This window comes from Peromyscus eremicus, chromosome 14 (assembly GCF_949786415.1).
Source record: "Peromyscus eremicus chromosome 14, PerEre_H2_v1, whole genome shotgun sequence".
Lineage (NCBI taxonomy): Eukaryota > Metazoa > Chordata > Mammalia > Rodentia > Cricetidae > Peromyscus > Peromyscus eremicus.
Window position 1 is genome coordinate 22,770,867 of NC_081430.1, and position 21,526 is coordinate 22,792,392.

General features: G+C 44.4%; 1 protein-coding gene across 1 annotated transcript in view; it reads left to right on the forward strand.

The window, feature by feature from the left end:
* The window catches only part of Akap6 (A-kinase anchoring protein 6), a 304,232-nt gene that overhangs the window by 54,253 nt on the left and 228,453 nt on the right, over positions 1–21,526 (forward strand). Inside the window, exons 3-4 of the mRNA XM_059279296.1 lie at positions 2,324–4,087; positions 12,751–12,753. Coding sequence (XP_059135279.1) covers positions 2,324–4,087; positions 12,751–12,753 — 1,767 coding nt within the window. The remainder of the gene's footprint in view (positions 1–2,323; positions 4,088–12,750; positions 12,754–21,526) is intronic.

Genomic DNA, 21,526 nt, shown 5'->3' on the forward strand with positions numbered 1-21,526 from the left:
TTGTGCAGGGATGCACAGATGTGCTGGTGTTGTGCAGGGATTCTCAGCTGTTGTGAGTTCATGAATGCAGTGGTCCTGGCATGTCTGTAAGAATGTGTTTTCCTCCAGTCTCCCCTGACCTCTGGCTCTTTCAGTCTTTCTGCCCTTCTCTTCTGCAATAGTCCCTGAACCTCAGCGAGAGGGTGATATGGATGTCCCATTTGTGTTGTTCTGGGGTCAGGACACCTCTGACCAACAACTTGGGTGGAGGTATTCCATATCTGGCACTGGGCTTTTTATTCAGCAAACTATAGTTCCTGAGAGGAGCATTATCCCCTATGTAGGGTAACTCCAATTAAACTCTTTTATATGAAAATATAAATAGTATCTTTATAAAGGAGAAACTCCTAAGTAATGGACAGCCAAATCAAACAATTAAAAAAGTAAAATCTCCTTTTAAATTGGGAATCTCACTATTATTCTCTTGAAAGTTGCAAACCGTAACTTTTATTTGTCTGACTCTTCTGTGGGTGGTTTGGGTTTCTGGCAGGAAGCCTCCAAGTCACACAACTGCACTTAGCTCGTTTCTGCTGAGGTTGGAGGTTAATCTTCATCCCTTGTTCAGGGTACTTTGGTATTAGAGGTAACTTACGCTGGCTTCCTCCTCAGTAGACTTCATGGGACACAAGCTAGCAAGCATGTCAGTTTAAAGCAATAGTCAAGGCCAGAATTTGGCTTCAGGTCAGAGAGACTTAGTCCAAGACCTAGGCTGGTCCTTAGTCTTGAGGCCAAAGTGACTTATTTTCTTCTTTCTGATGTAATATAAACAAGGACAGTAGTACAGATCTCGGAAGACAGTGGTCAGGGTTAAATGAAGAAGCGATAATAGGAACCAGACATCCCCACTTTGGAATGAGGAAGCCTGGGCTTGGGAAAGGTCGTTTACTATAATTATTTGGCTTATCTGGATATTGTAGAGTAAGAGTGTTGGGACTGGGAGACAGATACAAGGGGAATAACTGAAGGGAGAGAACATTCCAGAGACAAAATGGACACTCGAATAATAAAACCCCGTGCAAATCATGAGGCAGTCAGGTCTCGGGATGACCTGGCTGAAGGGACACTGGTCTAGCAGTTAGAGGGGGTCTGGTGTTAGGGTCTTCACTCCAGTCCCCTTGCCGAGAGAACAGGGATTACCTTCTCCCCCTTTCCTTCATATCAAAGGGCCTAGACCAGGCTGTCCTTCGGCTTGGTAAGCAGAATCCAGTTTGTATCCTACATCATCATATGGTATAGAAACTACATTAGCAATGTGACAAAGACCTCAATTACATGATTAAAGAGTAAACAATACTTATAGGGCTATTATTAGTGTGGAAGAATTTCAGATCCTATTGGACCACTTGGAATCATAGATAATAGCAAGAAGGGCAGTTAGCAATTAACACGCAGTGTTGGGAGCAGCAGGGGCAGGGGGATGATGCAGAAGAGGAGAGGGGGCAGAGGCGATGAGGTTTGAACAGTCACTAATTTTCTCTGTGTATAACTTTAAAAGGTGGGGCCAGATAGAAACTGGTCTTAAACAGTCTCTGTTATGTTTTTAAAAACATAACAAAGCTCAGCAGTTCACTTTCCTGAGCTTTGTGAATATTTAACATGACTGGATTAACACAATTATTATTCTACTTAAAATAGTTCTCGTGGCGGGTGCCAGAGTGATAGCATAAACAAACAAAACAAAACCCCTGAGAGGTTTATGAAGATTTGACTTTCGTGTTACGTTCTTCATCAGAATTGTGCTTTTTACTTAAGGTTTTAGTTTAAAAAAAAAAATGCTTATGAAGACAAGCCTGGCAGTTTAGGTCTGTAATCCTAGCTCTTCAGGAGGCCACAGCAGAAAGATCGAAAATTAAAGCCCGACTGTTGCGGTGGGAGTTCGAGGCCAGGACCAGCAACACCACAAGGGGCAGTAAAGAGAAAGCCCGGGACAGAGCCCGGCAGGGGAATCATGGGACACTTTTCTAGAACGGGCAGCGTCCTAGTCCAGTCTCCAGAGCCACAAGCAACACACAGAACCTGAAGTGCTTGGGAAACTATTACAGCCCTGTTTTAAAAAGAAAAGACACAATGGGAAGTTGGCAGTCGGTCTCTATCATCCCTATGGCTCCATGTCTCACGTTAAATTTTGGATACTTAGAAGACGGATACCGTGTATAAAGCAGTGTGGTATGTGGTTAGTGTGCCTTTCTATGCAACTGAAATTGATTCGGGTTTCATGTGCAATGCAGTTGTTAAGTGTAACCCGGGTTGCGCTCATTGAAATCATTGCTCTTGTGTGTTTCAGGGCCGGCTTGATTCTCTCACAGAAGTGGACGACTCTGGGCAGTTAACGATCAAATGCTCTCAAAATTACTTGTCTCTGGACTGCGGCATTACTGCGTTTGAACTGTCCGACTACAGTCCAAGTGAGGATCTGCTTGGTGGCCTGGGTGACATAACCACTAGCCAGACCAAAACCAAACCTTTTGACTCTTGGAGCTATAGTGAGATGGAAAAGGAGTTCCCGGAGCTCATCCGAAGTGTTGGGTTGCTCACAGTGGCCACTGACCCTGTCCCTTCCAGCTGTGAGGCGGCCAAGGAGGACTCACCTCAAGTGTCTCTTTCAGAAGAGAGCAAAGGTGGGCAGGAGGAACACAGTGCTTCGGCAGCTGGAGAGCAGCCGGAAACAACATCTGGGATGCCTTCCTTAGGTGACGCCCTGACAAACGCTGCTGAACACCCTTCGGAGACGGCAAAGCAAGACCCTAGCTCTTCCCCACAGCTTGGTGCAAAGAAAAACCAGCCTGCTCCCTGTGACACTACGACTCCCAAGAGATCCATCCGCGATTGCTTTAATTATAACGAGGACTCTCCCACACAGCCCACGTTGCCCAAAAGAGGGCTTTTTCTGAAAGAAGCTCGTGCGAGTGAGCGGAAGGGCAGTGAGGGCAGGAGGCAGATGGTGGATCTGAAGCCAGAGCTGAGCAGAAGCACTCCTTCCCTGGTGGACCCCCCGGACAGATCCAAGCTCTGTTTAGTGTTACAGTCTTCCTACCCCAGCAGCTCCTCTGCGGCCAGCCAGTCCTATGAATGTTTGCACAAGGTGGGGATTGGCAATATTGAAAGCCTAGTCAGAAGTCACATCAAAGAGATGTCTTCCAGCTTGGGAAGGCTTACTGACTGCCACATAGAGAAATGTCGGCTGAAAAAGCCACACAAGGCCTCGGCGGAGGGGCCTCTGTGCCGAACACCTAAACGAGGAACTGGTTCGGGAAAGCAAGCCGAAACCACCAGGGGCTCAGCAGTGCCGAGCACGGTGCCTTCTGGGGCTCCTAAAGCCACAGTGAGACCAGAAACGGATTCGGCGTCCACATCCTCAGATGAGCGGCACCTGAATCAGAGAAACTGGAGCGGGCACTCGCCAGGGCCGTCGAAGGCTTCCAGCTCACGCCCTTGCAGTCACAGCAGCGAGTCCTCTGTTGGCTCAGACAACATCACATCTCCAGTTCCTCTTCTTTCACAGAGTGAAAGCCGAAAAGACGGCTCCCCTGCTCCGAGTGATGTCACCCAGAATGGTCAGGGGGTGGAGGCCTGGTACGGCTCTGATGAATACCTGGCATTGCCATCTCACCTGAAACAGACAGAGGTGTTGGCTCTGAAGCTGGAAAACCTCACCAAGCTTCTGCCTCCGAAACCCAGAGGGGAGACCATCCAGAACATCGACGACTGGGAACTGTCGGAAATGAATTCCGATTCTGAAATCTATCCAACATACCACAGCAAGAAAACACACACAAGGCTAGGCCGGGTGTCCCCAAGCTCATCAAGTGACATAGCTTCTTCTCTCGGGGAGAGCATTGAATCTGGGCCCCTGAGTGACATTCTTTCCGACGAGGACTTATGTGTGCCCCTCTCCGGCTTGAGAAAATACGCGGATGAGAAATCAGAGAGGCCCTCGTCCTCTGAGAAGAATGAGAGCCATTCTGCTACAAAATCAGCTTTAATCCAGAAACTAATGCAAGATATTCAACACCAAGACAACTATGAAGCCATATGGGAAAGGATAGAGGTAAGGTTAGATTTAATCTAGTGATTTCTTGCCTGAGTTTTAGAAATGATGCTGGGGGAACATTCACCTCCCCCCTACTCCATTCTCAAATATGTTAACGATTTTTAAATTGAACTTTATATTCGTTGTCAAAGAAAGACATGGAAAAGATGCGTGACCCCCACATTTTGACATTCTGTGCATCCCGAGGGCCTTGTCAGTGCAAGTCACCTCTGCTGTAGAATCCTGTCAGTGCTGCTCACACTGAACAAGGTCCCCGATGAATGGTGGACTCACGCCATTGGTGGGAAACAGCTTCTAACAGTAGCTACACACACGGTCCTCCGGATGGATGTCACAGTTACCTTTAGCACTTTTAAATCTCTTTTCTTAGCCCTAGAATGGCTCACACTTCTCCAGTAGCTTCCGTTGAAAAGACCAAGCATGTCCAATCTCCTGGCCGCCACTGGTTTTTTTTCCACTCCTCTTCCTTTTGGGGGACCTCTGGATTATTTCTAAGCCATCTCTCACATGTGCTACTCAGGGGACATGGGAAAAGACATTTAATTTTGGGTAAATTTGTACTTTTGGAAGGAATTATTGGATGTGATAGAACCCTTGAAGACAGACCTCCAAACTCCACAATATAAGTTATGATTTTATTCTTTAAGAGACATCTAGACCAAAAGGATTCACTTTCTCTAGAACTCTGTTGGAAACAGATCCAATTAATTTGATCATTATTTATTTTTTTCATTTCATAAATGTCCAGCAAATTTCACAAATGTCTTGCAAAATTTGTTCAGCACTTTATTGTGGGTAAAAATCTTCCAGTTGCACTTTTAAACCCATTCCACCCATCATGCAAAGAGGGTAGATCATGCGTGATCACTCCTCTTTATATTGATGGAAACCTGTTTGGCGAGCCTATGTTAGGTCTACAAGCTAAACTAATTGGGTTGACAGCCATACCAACTGATGGATACTTTTGCTTGGAAAGCTAAGTTGCAAATCTGTATCTCTTGGTTCTTCAGCCATTTTTTTGTTTGTTTTTTGTTTTTTTGTTTTTTCGAGACAGGGTTTCTCTGTGTAGTTTTGGTGCCTGTCCTGGATCTTGCTCTGTAGACCAGGCTGGCCTTGAACTCACAGAGATCCACCTGGCTCTGCCTCTCGAGTGCTAGAATTAAAGGCATGCACCACCACTGCCCGGCTCTTCAGCTGTTTTTACTGTTGCAGTGTGAGAGAGACTGGACTAACTATCTTACAGGGAAATTTCAGTAGGGGAGGGGAACAAGTTTCAGAGCTATCCAGATTTCACAGAGACTATTCTGTAACGCCGGGGTCTACTCAGGCACGCCCTCATCGTTTTATGTATGTTCATTGATGAACATACCATTCAGGGATCACTATAAGGCTAGGTACTGTTGAATGGCACATATGGACAGAATGACCTATAGAAAGAAAAGCCAAGATCATAAAATAAAATTAGCATAATAAAATATATAAATATATAATAGTAGTGTTTTAAATAATTGTTACCTGAAGTATTTATGTGTCCAATCCTTATCACAATCTTAACATTAATTACAAATGGGGTTAATTAATTCGGATAATATAGAAGAGGAGACTGGGACTGAGAGACACCAGGCCATTTTCTCAGGAGCCCACACTACTGACTATGTGTTCTTATGCCCCTCCCATATTTTAAGAGCAGTTATCCATACTGTTGCATGGGAATGCTGTACACAGTAGGTGGAGAAGATGTGATGTCACTGAAAATTCTCATGAAGTCCTAACCCTTGTGTAGAGCACTGAGTGGCATGCGGGATTTAGACGGTAGAAGGACAGGAAGCATAAACACAGCTGCAGGGCTCAGAACGGGGATGAACTTGGACATGAAGATGCGCACAGCGCTCAAAGCTAACCTAGCTGGAGAGTCTCTGATCAGAAAGTGGAAGTTTCCACACTAGACTAGCTAGACCTTGTTTCTGCAAGGCCCTGAAGACCACCCCAAAGCCATTAGGAGGAAGCAAGAGTAGGAAATGTAGCCCATAATAACTAGTGTCTTAACCTCTTATGCTGTGTTTGGATCTGCACTATGTGCCTTACAGGTCTTGCTCTCCTGATGGCCCAGGGGACAAGAATTACTTCAGAGAAAGAAGTTTGCTCAGAATGTAGTAAAGAAACTTGCTCAGAGCAGTCAGTCCAAAGGTAGGACTTGGATGCAGAGCAGTGTATGTACCTGAGCAATGTACGCCACGGCTTCCAGGCACCTTTCTGGAAGGTTTGATTGGTGATAAGAGAAACTATGGCACCTTTGGTGGTGACCAGTATGGCGTCAATTTTAGGGGCTGCTGTGATGCAGAGTGGGAAGGGGTCCTGTCACAGAAGTGAAGGTGGCCTAGCAAACTAATTCTAGGTCTTGCTCAGCCACCAAAGCTTCTGGGGCCACTTCCCACTGCCACTCGTTAGCATTCCACTGCTCTCCTCTGAGCCTCACAAAGCAGAAAGCAGAAGACATGTAAATGGCCCATTAACAGGAGGCACCAAGTAGACTGTGATCTGTGATCGGACTCCCCAGGAGAACTTCACCTGCATTTGGTACCTAGTATCTCAGGTTCCTCTGTGTCTTTATGTGTAAGACGAATTGCTAAACAGTCTTATTAATAAAAAAAACCTGGAGCCAGAAATTGGGGTGAAAACTGAGAGATCCGAGGAATAGAATAAGCCATAGTCACAAGTTCTTACCCTAGGAAGTCCTTAGCCCAAGAGAGAGCCACATATAAACCTTTCTGTGTCCTGCCATCTCACTTCCTCTCTCTGCCCAGCTACATCACTTCCTGTCTGTCTGTACAGACCTCCAGACCTCTATGGTTAACCAGTGCAGGGAATAAAGGAGTGTACCACCACGCCTGGCTCTGTTCCCTGTGTGGCCTTGAACTCACAGAGATCCAGATGAATCTCTGCCTCTCGAATGCTAGGATTAAAGGCGTGTGCTACCATTGACTGACCTCTATGTTTAATATAGTTGCTGGCTTTTTCCTCTGGTCTCCAAGTGAGCTTTATTTATTAGAGCTCAAATAAAATATCACCACATTTATGCCAATTTTATTAATAGGAAAATTTTTTTTAGTGTACTTTCTTTTCTTGCTTTTTTAAAACCCATTTTTTGTTTCGTTCATTTATCTTTCAGATTGTAACTTAATTACATTTCTCCCTGTCTGTCCCCTGCTCCAAACCCTTCCATACACCCCTTCCCCCTCTCCTTCAGTTCATAGCCTCTTTTCTCACTGATTGTTGTTGATCCCAGTTTTACTCAGTTGACTGTAGTTCTGTGTGTAAGGCTGAGGCCTCATGGGCTTTTCGCCGTCCATTTTTGAAACCCATTTTTTTAATAGACAGTGTATTTACATGGTTGAAGAACACAGACATTAAAGAAATACCTTTATTATCTCTCCCTCCATCCCAATACCCTGTCTTGGGTTCTGACCTGCCCTGAGGAAATTGTTATCTAGAGGCTTAGGTCCTTTAAGAAATGCTTGTTCATACGGAAGCAAGAACAGACATATTTGTTAAGTAATATTACAAAAACCTGGAATCAAGTTGCAACCTTTCCTTCTTTGCACATAGAAGCTCTTTTCTAGTTATTATTATTTCCTGCTCTTCACAGGAAGCTTGAGGGGATTTTTCTCAACCATGATTTACCAAGAAGCTATGGGGCCAGGCGGTGGTGGCGCACGCCTTTAATCCCAGCACTCGGGAGGCAGAGCCAGGCGGAGCTCTGTGAGTTCGAGGCCAGCCTGGGCTACCAAGTGAGTTCCAGGAAAGGCACCAAAGCTACACAGAGAAACCCTGTCTCGAAAAACCAAAAAAAAAAAAAAAAAAAAAAAAAGAAGCTATGGGATAGGCAAGTTGATGGAGAGGGTCAGATTTGAGTGCCCACCACTCTGTGAGCTTTCAACATTAAATTAAAAGTGAAAAGTTTAATCAAGCCACTGAAGCAGATTTTTTTTCTGATAAATGCATGAAATAAAATAAAAATAATGAAGAGACATTAGTGAAGGAAGTGCCTAAAACACATACACTTTAACATGGGTGAAAAACTAACCTAGCAGAAGGTTTGGACCTATGGGCTGTAACTAACATGAGTGTACACGCTCTAGCCTGAAGGCAATTCTAGCCCAAGTCTGTTTATTCCTTCTGTTTAGTTTGTTGGTTTGCTATATTGTTCCATTTCTTCTTTGAAGTCCTGAGTAACCAGACCTAGGACCTCATAGACACTACACTCTGCCATCAGTTATTCCTAGCCTGTTTGTAATGTTTTATGGGAACACGGTCATGCTTTTTTTTGGGGGGGAAGGGGGGGTCTGTGAATTCTTTTGCTCCGAGATGATAGACTTGAGGAATTGTGACAGAAAATATGTAGCCTGAAAAGAACAAAGCATTTCCTCTCTGGCCCTTGGTGGAGCAAAGTCCCTGGCCTCTGCTCTTGACTGAGGAAGAAAGATGGAAAACCATTTCTGAGAAGCATATGTTATGTGCCAGATTCTGCAGTAGATCCTTGATTTAATTTATATAATGGCCCTATGCAACACTTGTCCCTTTTTATAATGACCCTATGGAACACCTGTGCCATTATATAACGACCCTATGGAACACCTGTGCCATTGTATAATGACCCTATGGAACACCTGTCCCATTTTGCAGATGACAAATCCAAGGACCAAATGCAAATGATGCCAACTGTGAGGGCCTAAGGTCACAGGGCTGCTAACTGTAAGGATCTAAGGTCACAGGGCTGCTAACTGTAAGGACCTAAGGTCACAGGGCTGCTAACTGTAAGGACCTAAGGTCACAGGGCTGCTAACTGTGAGGGCCTAAGGTCACAGTGTTGGTTAAGCGGTGGTGCTCATGGCTGGCTGCTGCCTGTGGCAGCCATGCTGCCAGAGGGGGCGGGGGGGGGGGGAGAGAGAGAGAGAGAGAGAGAGAGAGAGAGAGAGAGAGAGAGAGAGAGGGAGAGAGAGCAGAAAGAGAAGAGGGGAAAAAGGATGCACAGAGGGCCCTCTCACTTTTTAGGCTGGGACGCCGTTGCAGGCAGGTGACGTAATTAAGGACAGAATCCTTACACACAGAGCTGCTAACTGTAAGGGTCTGAGGTCACAGGGCTGCTAACTGTAAGGGCCTAAGGTCACAGGGGGGCTAACTGTAAGGGCCTAAGGTCACAGGGCTGCTAACTATAAAGGCTGGAATCCAGTTTAGATGCTAGGTAAAGGGACTTAGTTTTGTCTGTGAGGTAAAGTTAAATGCCAAGGATTTCAGATAGCAATCACATGTATAGGTTTTTAGTCTTTAGTAAGCCCACAGAAGCACTCCTGGGTTAGTAAATGGACAGTGGGTGCTTTTCATAATGACTGTGTGGGAAACAGCCTTTTATCTGAAGTGGGAAATTCTTGGGTCTATTGTAATAGCTGAGTAATTCCCAGGAGGGCTGCAGAATGGAACACTGGGTGGTACCACTCTACTGAAGATGTCCAGATAAGCATTCTCTAATATAGTACAAGGTCTGCTTCTCACATCCTGGGGCTCTGGCTTCGGATAACACTGTCCTGGAAAATGCACCCTTCAGTTCGAGTCAATGACACCAAACTGATACATGCATGCATGTCTTCAGTAGGTCCATTTCTCCACACACATACAAATGTCTTCACACACCAGATTATGGTATCTGGGCTATAGTTAAATGGCTCAGCTGTTGATGTAGCTTGTTCTGGAAGGCATCTATAAACCAGTTTTAAGAACTTCGCTGCCAGCTGGGGATGCCGTTGCTCATAAATTATCTTGGGTTCAGTGCCGTGAATACTAGTTCAGCGCTTGCTCTTTGTAACTGGGCTGTATAAGATTGTCGTCATGTCTGCACAAAGGCAGCTGTCCCTGTTCTCACAGATGGAGCTGGGAAGCGGCGGGTTGAGTGTGTTGTGAATGTAGGAAGGTGGATTAAGGTGGCACCAGTTTGAACAATGGTTTTCCCACAGTAAAGTGGGTACAGGCAGGCCCCATCTTTCCAAACTTCATTTTGGTTATGTGCTGAGACATCCATGACAGCACCATGATGGCGGCAGCAATCATAACACAATCATTTTGTTCCTCTCCTTTCTGTTTTCCCTTTGTTGTGGTTACCGGAAACCACATAACAAAACTTGCCATTTTAACCATTTGAGATACACAATTCGGTAGTGCTGGGTGAAACAGCTCTTCAGAGCTGTTTCCTCCTGTAAATCTGAAACTCTATACCAGTGGTTCTCAACCCTCCTAACTCTGGGACCCTTCTATACAGTTCCTCATGTTGTGGTGACCCCCAACCATAAAATTATTTCATTGCTACTTTTTAACTATCATTTTTCTGTTGCATTAATCATAATGTAAATATCTGTGTTTTCTGATGGTCTTAGAAAACCCCTGTGAGAGGATTGTTCAACCCCAAAGGGGTCTTGACCCACAGGTTGAGATCAATTGCTCTATGCCTTTAAACAACCCTCTTCCTTCTGGGTCCCTTCCTGTGATTTTAAGTACTCTGGCCACATCATCTACATGGAATGATCTATGTCTATCGTTTTCGTGTGTGACTGACTTAATTCACTTAGCACAAGTCCAAGTTTTGTTCGTATTGCCCACGCATGTAAGTCCCACAGTTTGAAACACAGTTGCATCTCCTTGTTTATAGAAAGATGTAGTGACATATGTAACCGCTCATCAGATGCTAGCCATCCAGAGTTTTCCTCTGCCTTTGATTAGCATCTTTCATTGTCTTTGTGACTAGATACCCGACAAAGCAGCTTGAGAGAAGGGAATTCATTTGTTTTAGCACGTAGTTAGGAGTGACACAGGCCATGATCGCAGGCAGGGCATGGCAGCGGGCAGCTTCGTGACCGGGCCTCCCTTTCACCTCTCAGCAGAAGAGGGAGCGGACTGGAAGCTGGATGTGTGGGATCATCTTCAAAGCCCACCCCCAGACACTCCTTTCCTGCAGCAAGCCTCTACCTCCTTCAAGTTCCACAACCAAAGCAGCCACCAGCTGGCGACCACGTTCAAGTATGTGAGCCTATGGGGGCCATTTCACATGCAAACTTTGACAGCAACCCATGGGTCCTCATGTTAGTGAGAACGCTCTTAAGTGTTGGCGGCCATCTCTAGTAAGAAGGGGCATGCTAGCCCTGGGTTCTGCTCCTCACTGCCATCCCGTTCGGTGTGTGCCATTGTCTTATGCTAGCTTCTTTCTCCCACAGTTCCAGTGTCCCTCGTGTCTCTCTCTGTATTCGCTCTCTTCTTTCCATCCTTTCTCTCATTCCTGCCTCTTTACTCTTCTGGACTCAGTGTTCACTCCAGCTTCTGAGAAAGAAAATGTGAGAGGCAACCAGCTTTCTTCTCTGGATGGGGAAGTTTCACACATTACTTCTGCTCAGATGGTCCAGGTCACAAGGGCTTCTGGAAAGGAACCTGTGTGTTATTATTACCGGGAAAGGAAACGTCTTGCTGTAGCTGCTGTTCAGAACAGCTTATTAAAAGGAGGGGGCTCTAAAGTTAGAAGGAGGGCTGGAGAGATGGCTCAGAAGTTAAGAGCACTGGCTGCTGTTCCAGAGGTCCTGAGTTCAATTCCCAGCAACCACATGGTGGTTCACAACCATCTATAATGAGATCTGGCGCCCTCTTCTGGTGTGCAGGCATACATGCAGACAGAACACTGTATACATAATAACTCAATAAATCTTAAAAAAAAAAAAAGTTAGCAGGAAAGGAGCCAGATAGGGAATTTGAATGCCAAATGTTTGCACAGCAAAGCTACAAAATCAGTCTGTTTAATGAATGCATGAATAACTGAATGAATGACTACATTAAGTTTAAACTTCTTCTAGACTAGGGTTGCAAACTAAACTGACTCTGAGAGACCGGGTGGCTGATGTAAACAAGTCGGATAGGGCGTACAAATGAGGGAGGGTGGACTGATTCACCCAGATGCTACACCACATGTCTACAGGCAGCACCCCTTAGCTTCAGATGACATTTGCATGGGAATGTGGCCTTGCATAGCAAGAAATTAAAAAAAAAATAACTAGGAAACCTACATTTTATGTGACATCTCCCATTTTTTAAATTTGAATTTGAGCGGTTTTGAAACAGGACCCAACAAACACATTCCTAGGAAAGATTTGGCTTCAAGTCACTAATCTGCCATCTTTGACGGGAAATTGCTTAGGATTTTTGGCACATAGGATTGGTAGCTTCTAAACACTAATCTGGCCCTGGTTTGGGGGTATGCCTCTAAGCACACTGATTTTCAGCTGTGGCTGCTCATTATAAACACTGGAGGTCATTTCTAACAGTCCAGTGTCAGGCTCCACCCCGGAGCAATTAAGTCAGACTCTGTTGGTTCCTGCCATACAAACTGTTCAAGTCGGTCTGGCAAGATGGCTCAGGGGCTAAGGGTGCTTGCCATGCAAGTCTGGAGACCCGAGTTTGACCCCTGGGACCCACCAAAGGAGGATGGAGAGAATCGATTCCACAAACTGTCCTCTGACCCCAAGACATATGCTGTGGCACATACATAGACACAATAGTAATTTTTTAAAATTATTATAGTTCTTCAAGTAGCTGCACTGTCCAGTTAAGTTGGAAAATAACCCTTTAAGGTTGTTTTTGAATTTTTTTTAGTAGACTGATTATGTTACTATAGAACTGTGTGTCTATAAAGAGAATTTGTTGTGTTTTATGTCTGTTTTAAAATAAGAAAGTGGAGAAAGAGCCGATTACAGATTTCAAGTTGAAATGCAGGGGCTGGGAAATGTAAGGGTTTAATGAATGGTTCACCAGGACTACATGAAGTTAGCTTACACAGTGAGCGTTATCTTAAATGCCGATGCTGTGGCTGTGATCCAAGTTGAGAATTCTAAATCAGCACAATAGTTTAAAAGATAAGCCTGCAAAATTCTCTTCAAGGATAATAGCAAGTCTTCAGTGTGGTGTATTTGTAGCGATGCCAGGAGAGCAAATCAGCTGTGTGTTCACACTGCTGATAGATTTGTTGAGCGTGTCAAGGTCATTGTTCAAGGTTGGTTGAGAAGAACTGCAGATTAGAAACAAATTCCTTCTTGGTTACCCAGGAGGAATGCATCTGTGCAGACTCCGGTTTCTGTAGAGCTGGCTATGGGCCTTGGCAGTCTATTAATGATGATTTAGCGCCACCGTGAGGCAATGCTACGCACTACAACTGATTCTCTCCTCGCCGGTCTCTTCACAAATTTAAACATGAAGATGAAAATATCAAGGTGTGTGTGTGTGTGTGTGTGTGTGTGTGTGTGTGTGTGTGTGTGTGTGTGTGTGTATGTGTGTGTGTGTGTGTACTTAATATGGAAGGGCCGTGATTTGGCAACATCCTCAGGTATAAATATGATTACAGGAACAAAATGCATTTGGCATTCAGGTTTATATTTTTAAGACGTTTTTTAAATTTGGAGAGAAGGGGGCTGGAGAGATGGCTCAGAGGTTAAGAGCACAGGCTGCTCTTCCAGAGGTCCAGAGTTCAATTCCCAGCAACCACATGATGGCTCACAACCATCTATAATGAGAACTGGTGCCCTCTTCTGGCATGCAGGCATACATGCAAGCAGAACACTGTATATATAATAAATAAATCTTTTAAAAAAAATTTGGAGAGAAGGAGAAGGAGATAGGGCTATAGTCAGAGAGGGGGAGAGGAGGAGGGAGGGAAGGAAGGAATGAGAGAGAGGAGAGAGGGAGAGAGGGAGAGAGAGAGTGCCACAGTGCATTTGTTGACATCAGAAGACAGACAACTACTTTTGGGAGTCTTTCCTTCTGCTCTGCTGAGGCAGGGTCTCTTTTTCTGCCGTTTTGTGCACTCCAGGTTAGCTGGACCACATGCTTTTGGTGACTTTCCCGTCTACACCTACTAGCTCATTGGACAAGCACTGTGATTATGGAGATGATACCACCTCCAGCTTTTGACATCATCAGGTTTACACAGAAACCTTTTATCCATTAAGCCATATTGCTGACCCACATTAAAAACATCCAATTAAAGCTTAAGACATCTTCTCCTTAAGCATGGAACAATAACTTTTCATTACTGTGATGTTTTGAAGGAGACAATTGAAGATCTGTACAAAATCTCTGGCTTTATTGCTTACTTGTAGCACCTCAGGAAAGATGCTAAATAGTCATTCCTTCCATACTTTATCACATTTAATTGATAAAGTGTATTATATTCTTCCTTTTATGAATTAATAAAGAAGGAGAGAAGAGCTACAGATCTACCCAATGACTTGAAGGAAGGACGTTTGGTTTTAATTCATCGCCCCACATCTTAATTATGAACACTTAAGTCCCTCAAGGTTGACTGTAAAAGCTTTGTGATTTTTGTTTGTTTTCATTTCTTGTGATAGAACCTGACTTTGCAGCCCAGGTTGGCCTAGAACTCACTCTGTCGTCCAAGTTCATCTCAGACTTGTGGTGGCCTTGCTGGTGCAGCCTCCTGAGTGTTGAGATTTGGTGAGAGCCACTGTGCTTGGATGAACTGTGTAGTTTTAGGATATATTTTTGTCACACCATTGCATTCATTATTTTATGAAATTCCAAAGAGTACAGGCTACAGGAATGCTGACCTTACCTTATTATGAACCTTACTATGAGCCTAGAGAATTGCCATTCAATTATATTGGAAAAAAAACAAAAAACAAAAAACGAGAGTAAGAACCTTTGGTCTCTGGTCTCAGTTTTGAAAAATAAACAACAAACAAGTTTCATTGATTGGCCTGTGGGTACTTCTTAGGTCTGGAGTTTGTTTTTTTTTTTAATTTTTATTTTGCAATACAATTAAGTTCTACATATCAGCCACAGATTCCCTTGTTCTCCCCCCTCCCGCCCCCCTCACCTTCCCCCTAGCCCGCCCCCCATTCCAATCTCCTCCAGGGCAAAGCCTTCCCCACAGACTGAGATCAACCTGGTGGACTCAGTCCAGGTAGGTCCAGTCCCCTCCTCCCAGGCCGAGCCAAGGGACCCTGCATAGGCCCCAGGTTTCAAACAGCCGACTCATGCAATGAGCACAGGACCCGGTGCCACTGCCTGGATGCCTCCCAAACAGATCAGGCCAATCAACTGTCTCACCCACTCAGAGGGCCTGATCCAGTTGGTGACCCCTCAGCCATTGGTTCATATTTCATGTGTTTCTGTTTGTTTGGCTATTTGTCTCTGTGCTTTATCCGACCTTGGTCTCGACAATTCTCTCTCATATAAACCCTCCTCATTCTCGCTAATTGGACTCCCAGAGATCCACCTGGGGCCTAGTCATGGATCTCTGCATCCAGATCCCTCAGTAGTTGGATGAGGTTTCTAGCATGACAATTAGGGTGTTTGGCCATCCCATCACCAGAGTAGGTCAGTTCGGACTGTCTCTCGACCATTGCCAGCAGTCTGTTGTGGGGGTATCTTTGTGGATTTCTGTGGGCCTCTCTAGCACTTTGTTTCTTCCTATTCTCATGTGGTCTTCATTTACCATGGTCTCCTATTCCTTGTTCTCCCTCTCTGTTGTTGATCCAGCTGGGATCTCCCACTCACCCAAGCTCTCTTTCCCTCGACCCTCGTTCTTCACTACCCCCACTCATGTCCAGGCTGTTCATGTAGATCTCATTCCATTTCTCTGTCATTGGGCGATCCCTGTGTCTTTCTTGGGGTCCTGTTTTCCAGGTAGCCTGCCTGGTGTTGTGAGTAGCAGTCCAGTCATCCTTGTTCCACATCTAGTATCCTGTTATGAGTGAGTACATACCATGTTTGTCTTTCTGAGTCTGGGATACCTCACTCAGGATGATTTTTTCTAGATCCATCCATTTGTCTGCAAACCTCATGATGTCATTGTTTTTCTCTGCTGAGTAGTATTCCATTGTGTATATGTACCACATTTTGTTTATCCATTCTTCAGTTGAAGGGCATCTAGGTTGTTTCCATGTTCTGGCTATTACAAACAATGCTGATATGAACATAGCTGAACAAGTGCTCTTGTGGTGTGGTTGAGCATTCCTTGGGTATATGCCCAAGAGTGGTATAGCTGGATCTTGGGGGAGATGGATTCCCAAGCTTTCCCTATTTGCAGATGACATGATAGTATACTTGAGCAACCCCAAAGATTCCACCAAGGAACTGATACAACTTATAAACACCTTCAGCAACATAGCAGGATACAAGATCAACTCAAAAAAATCAGTAGCCCTCCTATATACAATGGACAAAAAAGCGGAGAAGGAAATCAGAGATACATCACTCTTTACTATAGCCACAAATGACATAAAATACCTTGGGGTAACACTAACCAAGCAAGTGAAGGACCTATATGACAAGAACTTTAAGTCCCTGAAAAAAGAAATTGAAGAAGATGTCAGAAAATGGAAAGATCTCCCATGCTCATGGATAGGCAGAACTAACATAGTAAAAATGGCAATCTTACCAAAAGCAATCTACAGATTCAATGCAATCCCCATCAAAATACCAACACAATTCTTCACAGACCTGGAAAGAATAATACTCAACTTCATATGGAAAAACAAAAAACCCAGGATAGCCAAAAGAATCCTGTACAATAAAACAACCTCTGGAGGCATCACGATCCCTGACTTCAAGCTGTACTATAGAGCTACAGTAATAAAAACAGCTTGGTACTGGCATAAAAACCGACATGTGGACCAATGGAATCGAATTGAAGACCCTGACATTAATCCGCACACCTATGAACAAATAATTTTTGACAAAGAAGCCAAAAGTGCACAATGGAAAAAAGAAAGCATCTTCAACAAATGGTGCTGGCAAAACTGGATATCAACATGTAGAAGGCTGCAAATAGATCCATATCTATCACCGTGCACAAAGCTTAAGTCCAAGTGGATCAAGGACCTCAACATAAATCCAGCTACTCTGAACCTGCTAGAAGAGAAAGTAGGAAGTAGTCTTGAACACATTGGCATAGGAGACCATTTTCTAAATAGAACACCAGTAGCACAGACACTGAGAGAAACAATCAATCAATGGGACCTCTTGAAACTGAGAAGCTTTTGTAGGGCAAAGGATACGGTCAACAAAGCAAAGCGACAGCCTACAGAATGGGAAAAGATATTCACCAATCCCACATCTGACAGAGGACTGATATCCAGAATATATAAGGAACTCAAGAAATTAGACATCAAAATGCCCAACAGTCCAATTAAGAAATGGGCTATAGAACTAAACAGAGAATTCTCAACAGAGGAAACTCAAATGGCTGAAAGACATTTAAGGAATTGCTCAACATCCCTAATCATCAGGGAAATGCAAATCAAAACAACTCTGAGATACCACCTTACGCCTGTCAGAATGGCTAAGATCAAAAACACTGAAGACACCTTATGCTGGAGAGGATGTGGAGCTAGGGGAACTCTCCTCCACTGCTGGTGGGAATGCAAGCTTGTATAACCACTTTGGAAATCAATAGGTCTGGAGTTTTATGTTTGGCAAGAGAAGCTGCTAGTTCTGTGTAAAGCATTCCCTGGGACATGTCACTTCAACATGGCTAACTCTGTCACATGGGACTCTGGATGAACGTCTCTTGGAAAATCTTAATGGCATGTGAAAATGAGGCTGTGACATTAACCAGTGCGGAAGTGTGAAACTACTCATGATGCATTCTCAGCACTACAACATGGCGAGGAACAGACATCTTGAAGGAATCAGGCCCTGAAACAGACATCTGGGAGGGATCGGGCCTGGCTACAGTTTATAAGATGCCCAGAAAGGGATCAATGGAGACAGTAAGGAAGAGAGTGGCCCAGGAAGAATTAGATGTGGGTTAATAGGAGTTTATGTCCAAAAAGGTCAGATAGATGCATCACATTGGAAACATTTATCTTGTCAGACTCACCTCTGTCACGTCCGTCAGGACTGTTGTTTGCCCTCTGTTCATACAAGGTAGGGAAAACTCATTCAAGTGTAGGTTCTGTGTCAGACTCGCTCATGATGTCAGCCCGTGTCTGAGCCCGAGGGTCCTGCTGTCCAAAGCAGACTGGCCAGAACGTTCACCGTGAATAAAAGCTTTCTCAAGGAAAGATGCTTCCGTAAGTCAGAACTAGGTGCTTTCAGGTCTTCAGGCTGAAGAACGAGGATGTTGGCTTGCATCCCAGGAAGCTGGTGGCTCGATCTGGTTCCCACTGAAGCACTGACCTCCGTGCTTTAGCTAGGAGTGAAGGAAGTCATTGCGTTTTATTCTTTCTTGAATGCGTTAAGAAAATCATGTTGGCAAAGTGTCACTTACACTTGATGTTCTGACTTGTTTTTTTCTGGAGACTCTTCAGAATTACTTGTGTGTGTGTGTGTGTGTGTGTGTGTGTGTGTGTGTGTGTGAGAGAGAGAGAGAGAGAGAGAGAGAGAGAGAGAGAGAGAGAGACAGAGAGACAGAGAGACAGAGACAGAGACACAGAGAGACACAGAGAGACACAGAGAGACACAGAGACACACACACACAGAGAGAGAGAGAGAGAGAGAGAGAGAGAGAGAGAGAGAGAGAGAGAGAGAGAGAGAGAGAGACAGACAGACAGACAGAGGGAGAAGGAGGTATATTACAACTTAATACTTTTACCTTTTCTTCCTTTCTGACCCTCAAATTAAAGATGCCATAGCCGATGAAACCTTTTTGCTATGATTTCCTTATTTTCTGTAGCATAGAGAAGATTTGTATTTCTATTTGCAAAATAAATATTTGGATTTGAATTTACATGTACAATTTAAAGCTTCAGGAATGCTACTTTCCTTGTCCTGGCCTCAGCCCATCCCAAGTGTTCTATCGTTTGGTGCATCGTGTTTAAGACACTGCTGACCAAGGTCTGCTTAACGAGGTATAGGATTCATAAACTCATACTGCTGACACATTCTACCTGGGAAATCAAATGATAAGGAACCCCTAGAAAGAGTCCTGCTAAGATATAAAAAAGAAGAATGTTCGGAAGCACGGTAGACATCGCACACATCGCATCCTCGGTAGGAACACATTTCTGAGCAACATGTTACAGTGAGTGAAAGGCTTCCCTGGTGCTGCATGGTAGCAAACCACGATGGCTGGGAAGGCAGGCTTTGCAGCCGTATGTCTAAACCAAGCCCCATCTTATCTTTTGGTATTAAACTTAGCGTCATATTATTTTGGGTAAGGATTATTTTGACTGTTTGGTGCCTCAGTTGCATCCCCCATTAAATAGAATTACTGATCCCAGCATATGACAGAGTGAGGCAAGAGGATCATGAGTTTAAGGCCATCCTGGACAACACAGGGAGGACAAGGCCACCTGTACCTATCAAGACACTATCTCAGAAGGGCACCACCAAAACGAAATAGGTACATGGTGTAAGGTTGGGACAACCAAATGTGCTGAAGTGTCTAAAGATCCCCAAATATTACTCGCCACCCTCGTAGCTCGCTTCCTCCTCCATCAGTGAGTCCCCAAGGTCACTTGGAAGTCACTTTCTCCACGATCCCCACCCCCATTGTCCAAGCCTATCCCTCCCATATCTTGGGAACCTTAGTGATTACCCCAGTTTCCTGTACCTCTTCTTTGTGAGACTCTGGGCTTCCTGCCATGACAGATGATGTTTATATTGTATTAGAGCTGATTTTCTCCTAATTGGTCCAATAATTTTAGCTAATGCACTTTTCTGTCATCTTAGGAAGTTTATGTAGAGAAATTTATGCAATGACTATGTGTTCAGACAAATATAAACAGCATTCTAGTTTATAATATTGCCACACAGCAACCTTATAAATAATATGTACTTATTTATTTGTAAATATGAATATTTATAACATATTTATAATTACATACTTATAAATAATTCCCACAGTAAATGTAACCAGAAGGAGGGTGATTATACTATATTATGTACGGAAAGGGGAAAGGCCTCCAATAGGTTTAGAATTGTCCGTCAAACTCCCAATAGATCAAGATGGGAAGATGAAGAAAAGATCCTGGAAAAATATCAATAAACTGGGATGATTCTTGGGAGAGGAACATTTAAGGTAGATCTTGAAGGACAGATACAGGAAGTAAACTGCAAAACCTTGAGAGCATGTGTGGAAGACACCAAAGATTGGTTCCCAGTCAAGTCAAACTATAAGTAAGAAGAAAGGTGAGCCATCCAGACTACAGTGTGAAGTCAGGAGGAATGAGCGCTCCTCAGTTTGGTACCCTCATTTCACAGCCAAAGGCTGTCTCTCCCAGTCCTGGAGTGCTTCCTGTTAGAGCATCCTGTCTTCTGCTTCGGCCGTGTCTAAGTCCTCCCCTTCGCCTAAGATCTCACTAACCTACGTGTGGTGCCACACAGCTGCCGGGTCTTTGTTTTTAAGACCTTGAGGGACTTTCAAGAGATCTCTCTTCTGCAAGTTTGGTTTATGAAGAGAAGTTTCACCATCAATGTTCAGGTACAACCAGAACCACCGAGACAAAGCCCAAGGAGCTGTTGTGAAGAAACTCGAGTGTGCGGCACCTTTAGGCATCACAATGCAGAGCACACAGTGGGTCTGCTGTTTACAGCCGGCTCCTGGGTCATATCATCTCTGCCATGGTCTCCAGCACCACTTGCACGTCACTGTCACGGACTAAATCTTCCTGCAGAGTTCCAAACTCACAAACGGTCTTCCTTGCTAGACCTCATAAATGAGTGAGTCCAGAAAGGAAAGTCAGGATCACTAACATGTTTCTGATCTTCTTGTGAACTTCACATGTCCCCAATCTTCCTACGACCCCCTTCTGAACTTCCTCTTCCTTCTTTCAAGGAATGGTACCTCCAACCAAATTAGAAAGTTGGCGGTTATCTCGGACTCTAGCATCTTTATCCTCTGCTGTTAGCAAATGGTCTGGTCCACTCTACCCTCTGGCATTCTCTATACACTGGTGTATTCTGCCCATGTTCATTGGGCTGGCTAGTTTTGTCAAGTTATCTCGCACTAGGGTCATCCAGGAAGAGGGACCCTCAGTTGAGGAACTGCCATTAAATTGTTGTATGGCCATATCTGCGGGGGCATTTTATTAAATGTTAATTGATGAAGGAAGACCCAGTCCACTGTGGGCAGATCTATCCCTAGGCAGGTAAGCTACCAAGAAGTAGCTTGGCGAGCCAGAGAAAGTGAGCTAGGAAACAGCATTCTTTGTCTCTCCTTTAGTTCCTGCCTTGGCTTCCCCCAGGGATAGACTGTAATCTGTCAGCCAAATGAGCTGTCTCTACCCCAGTTAGTTCTGGTCAGTGTTTTTATCACAGTGATAGAAAGCAAACTTAGGACACTTAACATTGTATTTCTGTGTTCACCCAGTTTTCCAGTCATTTGTAAGTCTAAAGGAATTTTTAGATCAAAGGTTTGACCTACCTGATCACACAAGTTACCGTCCC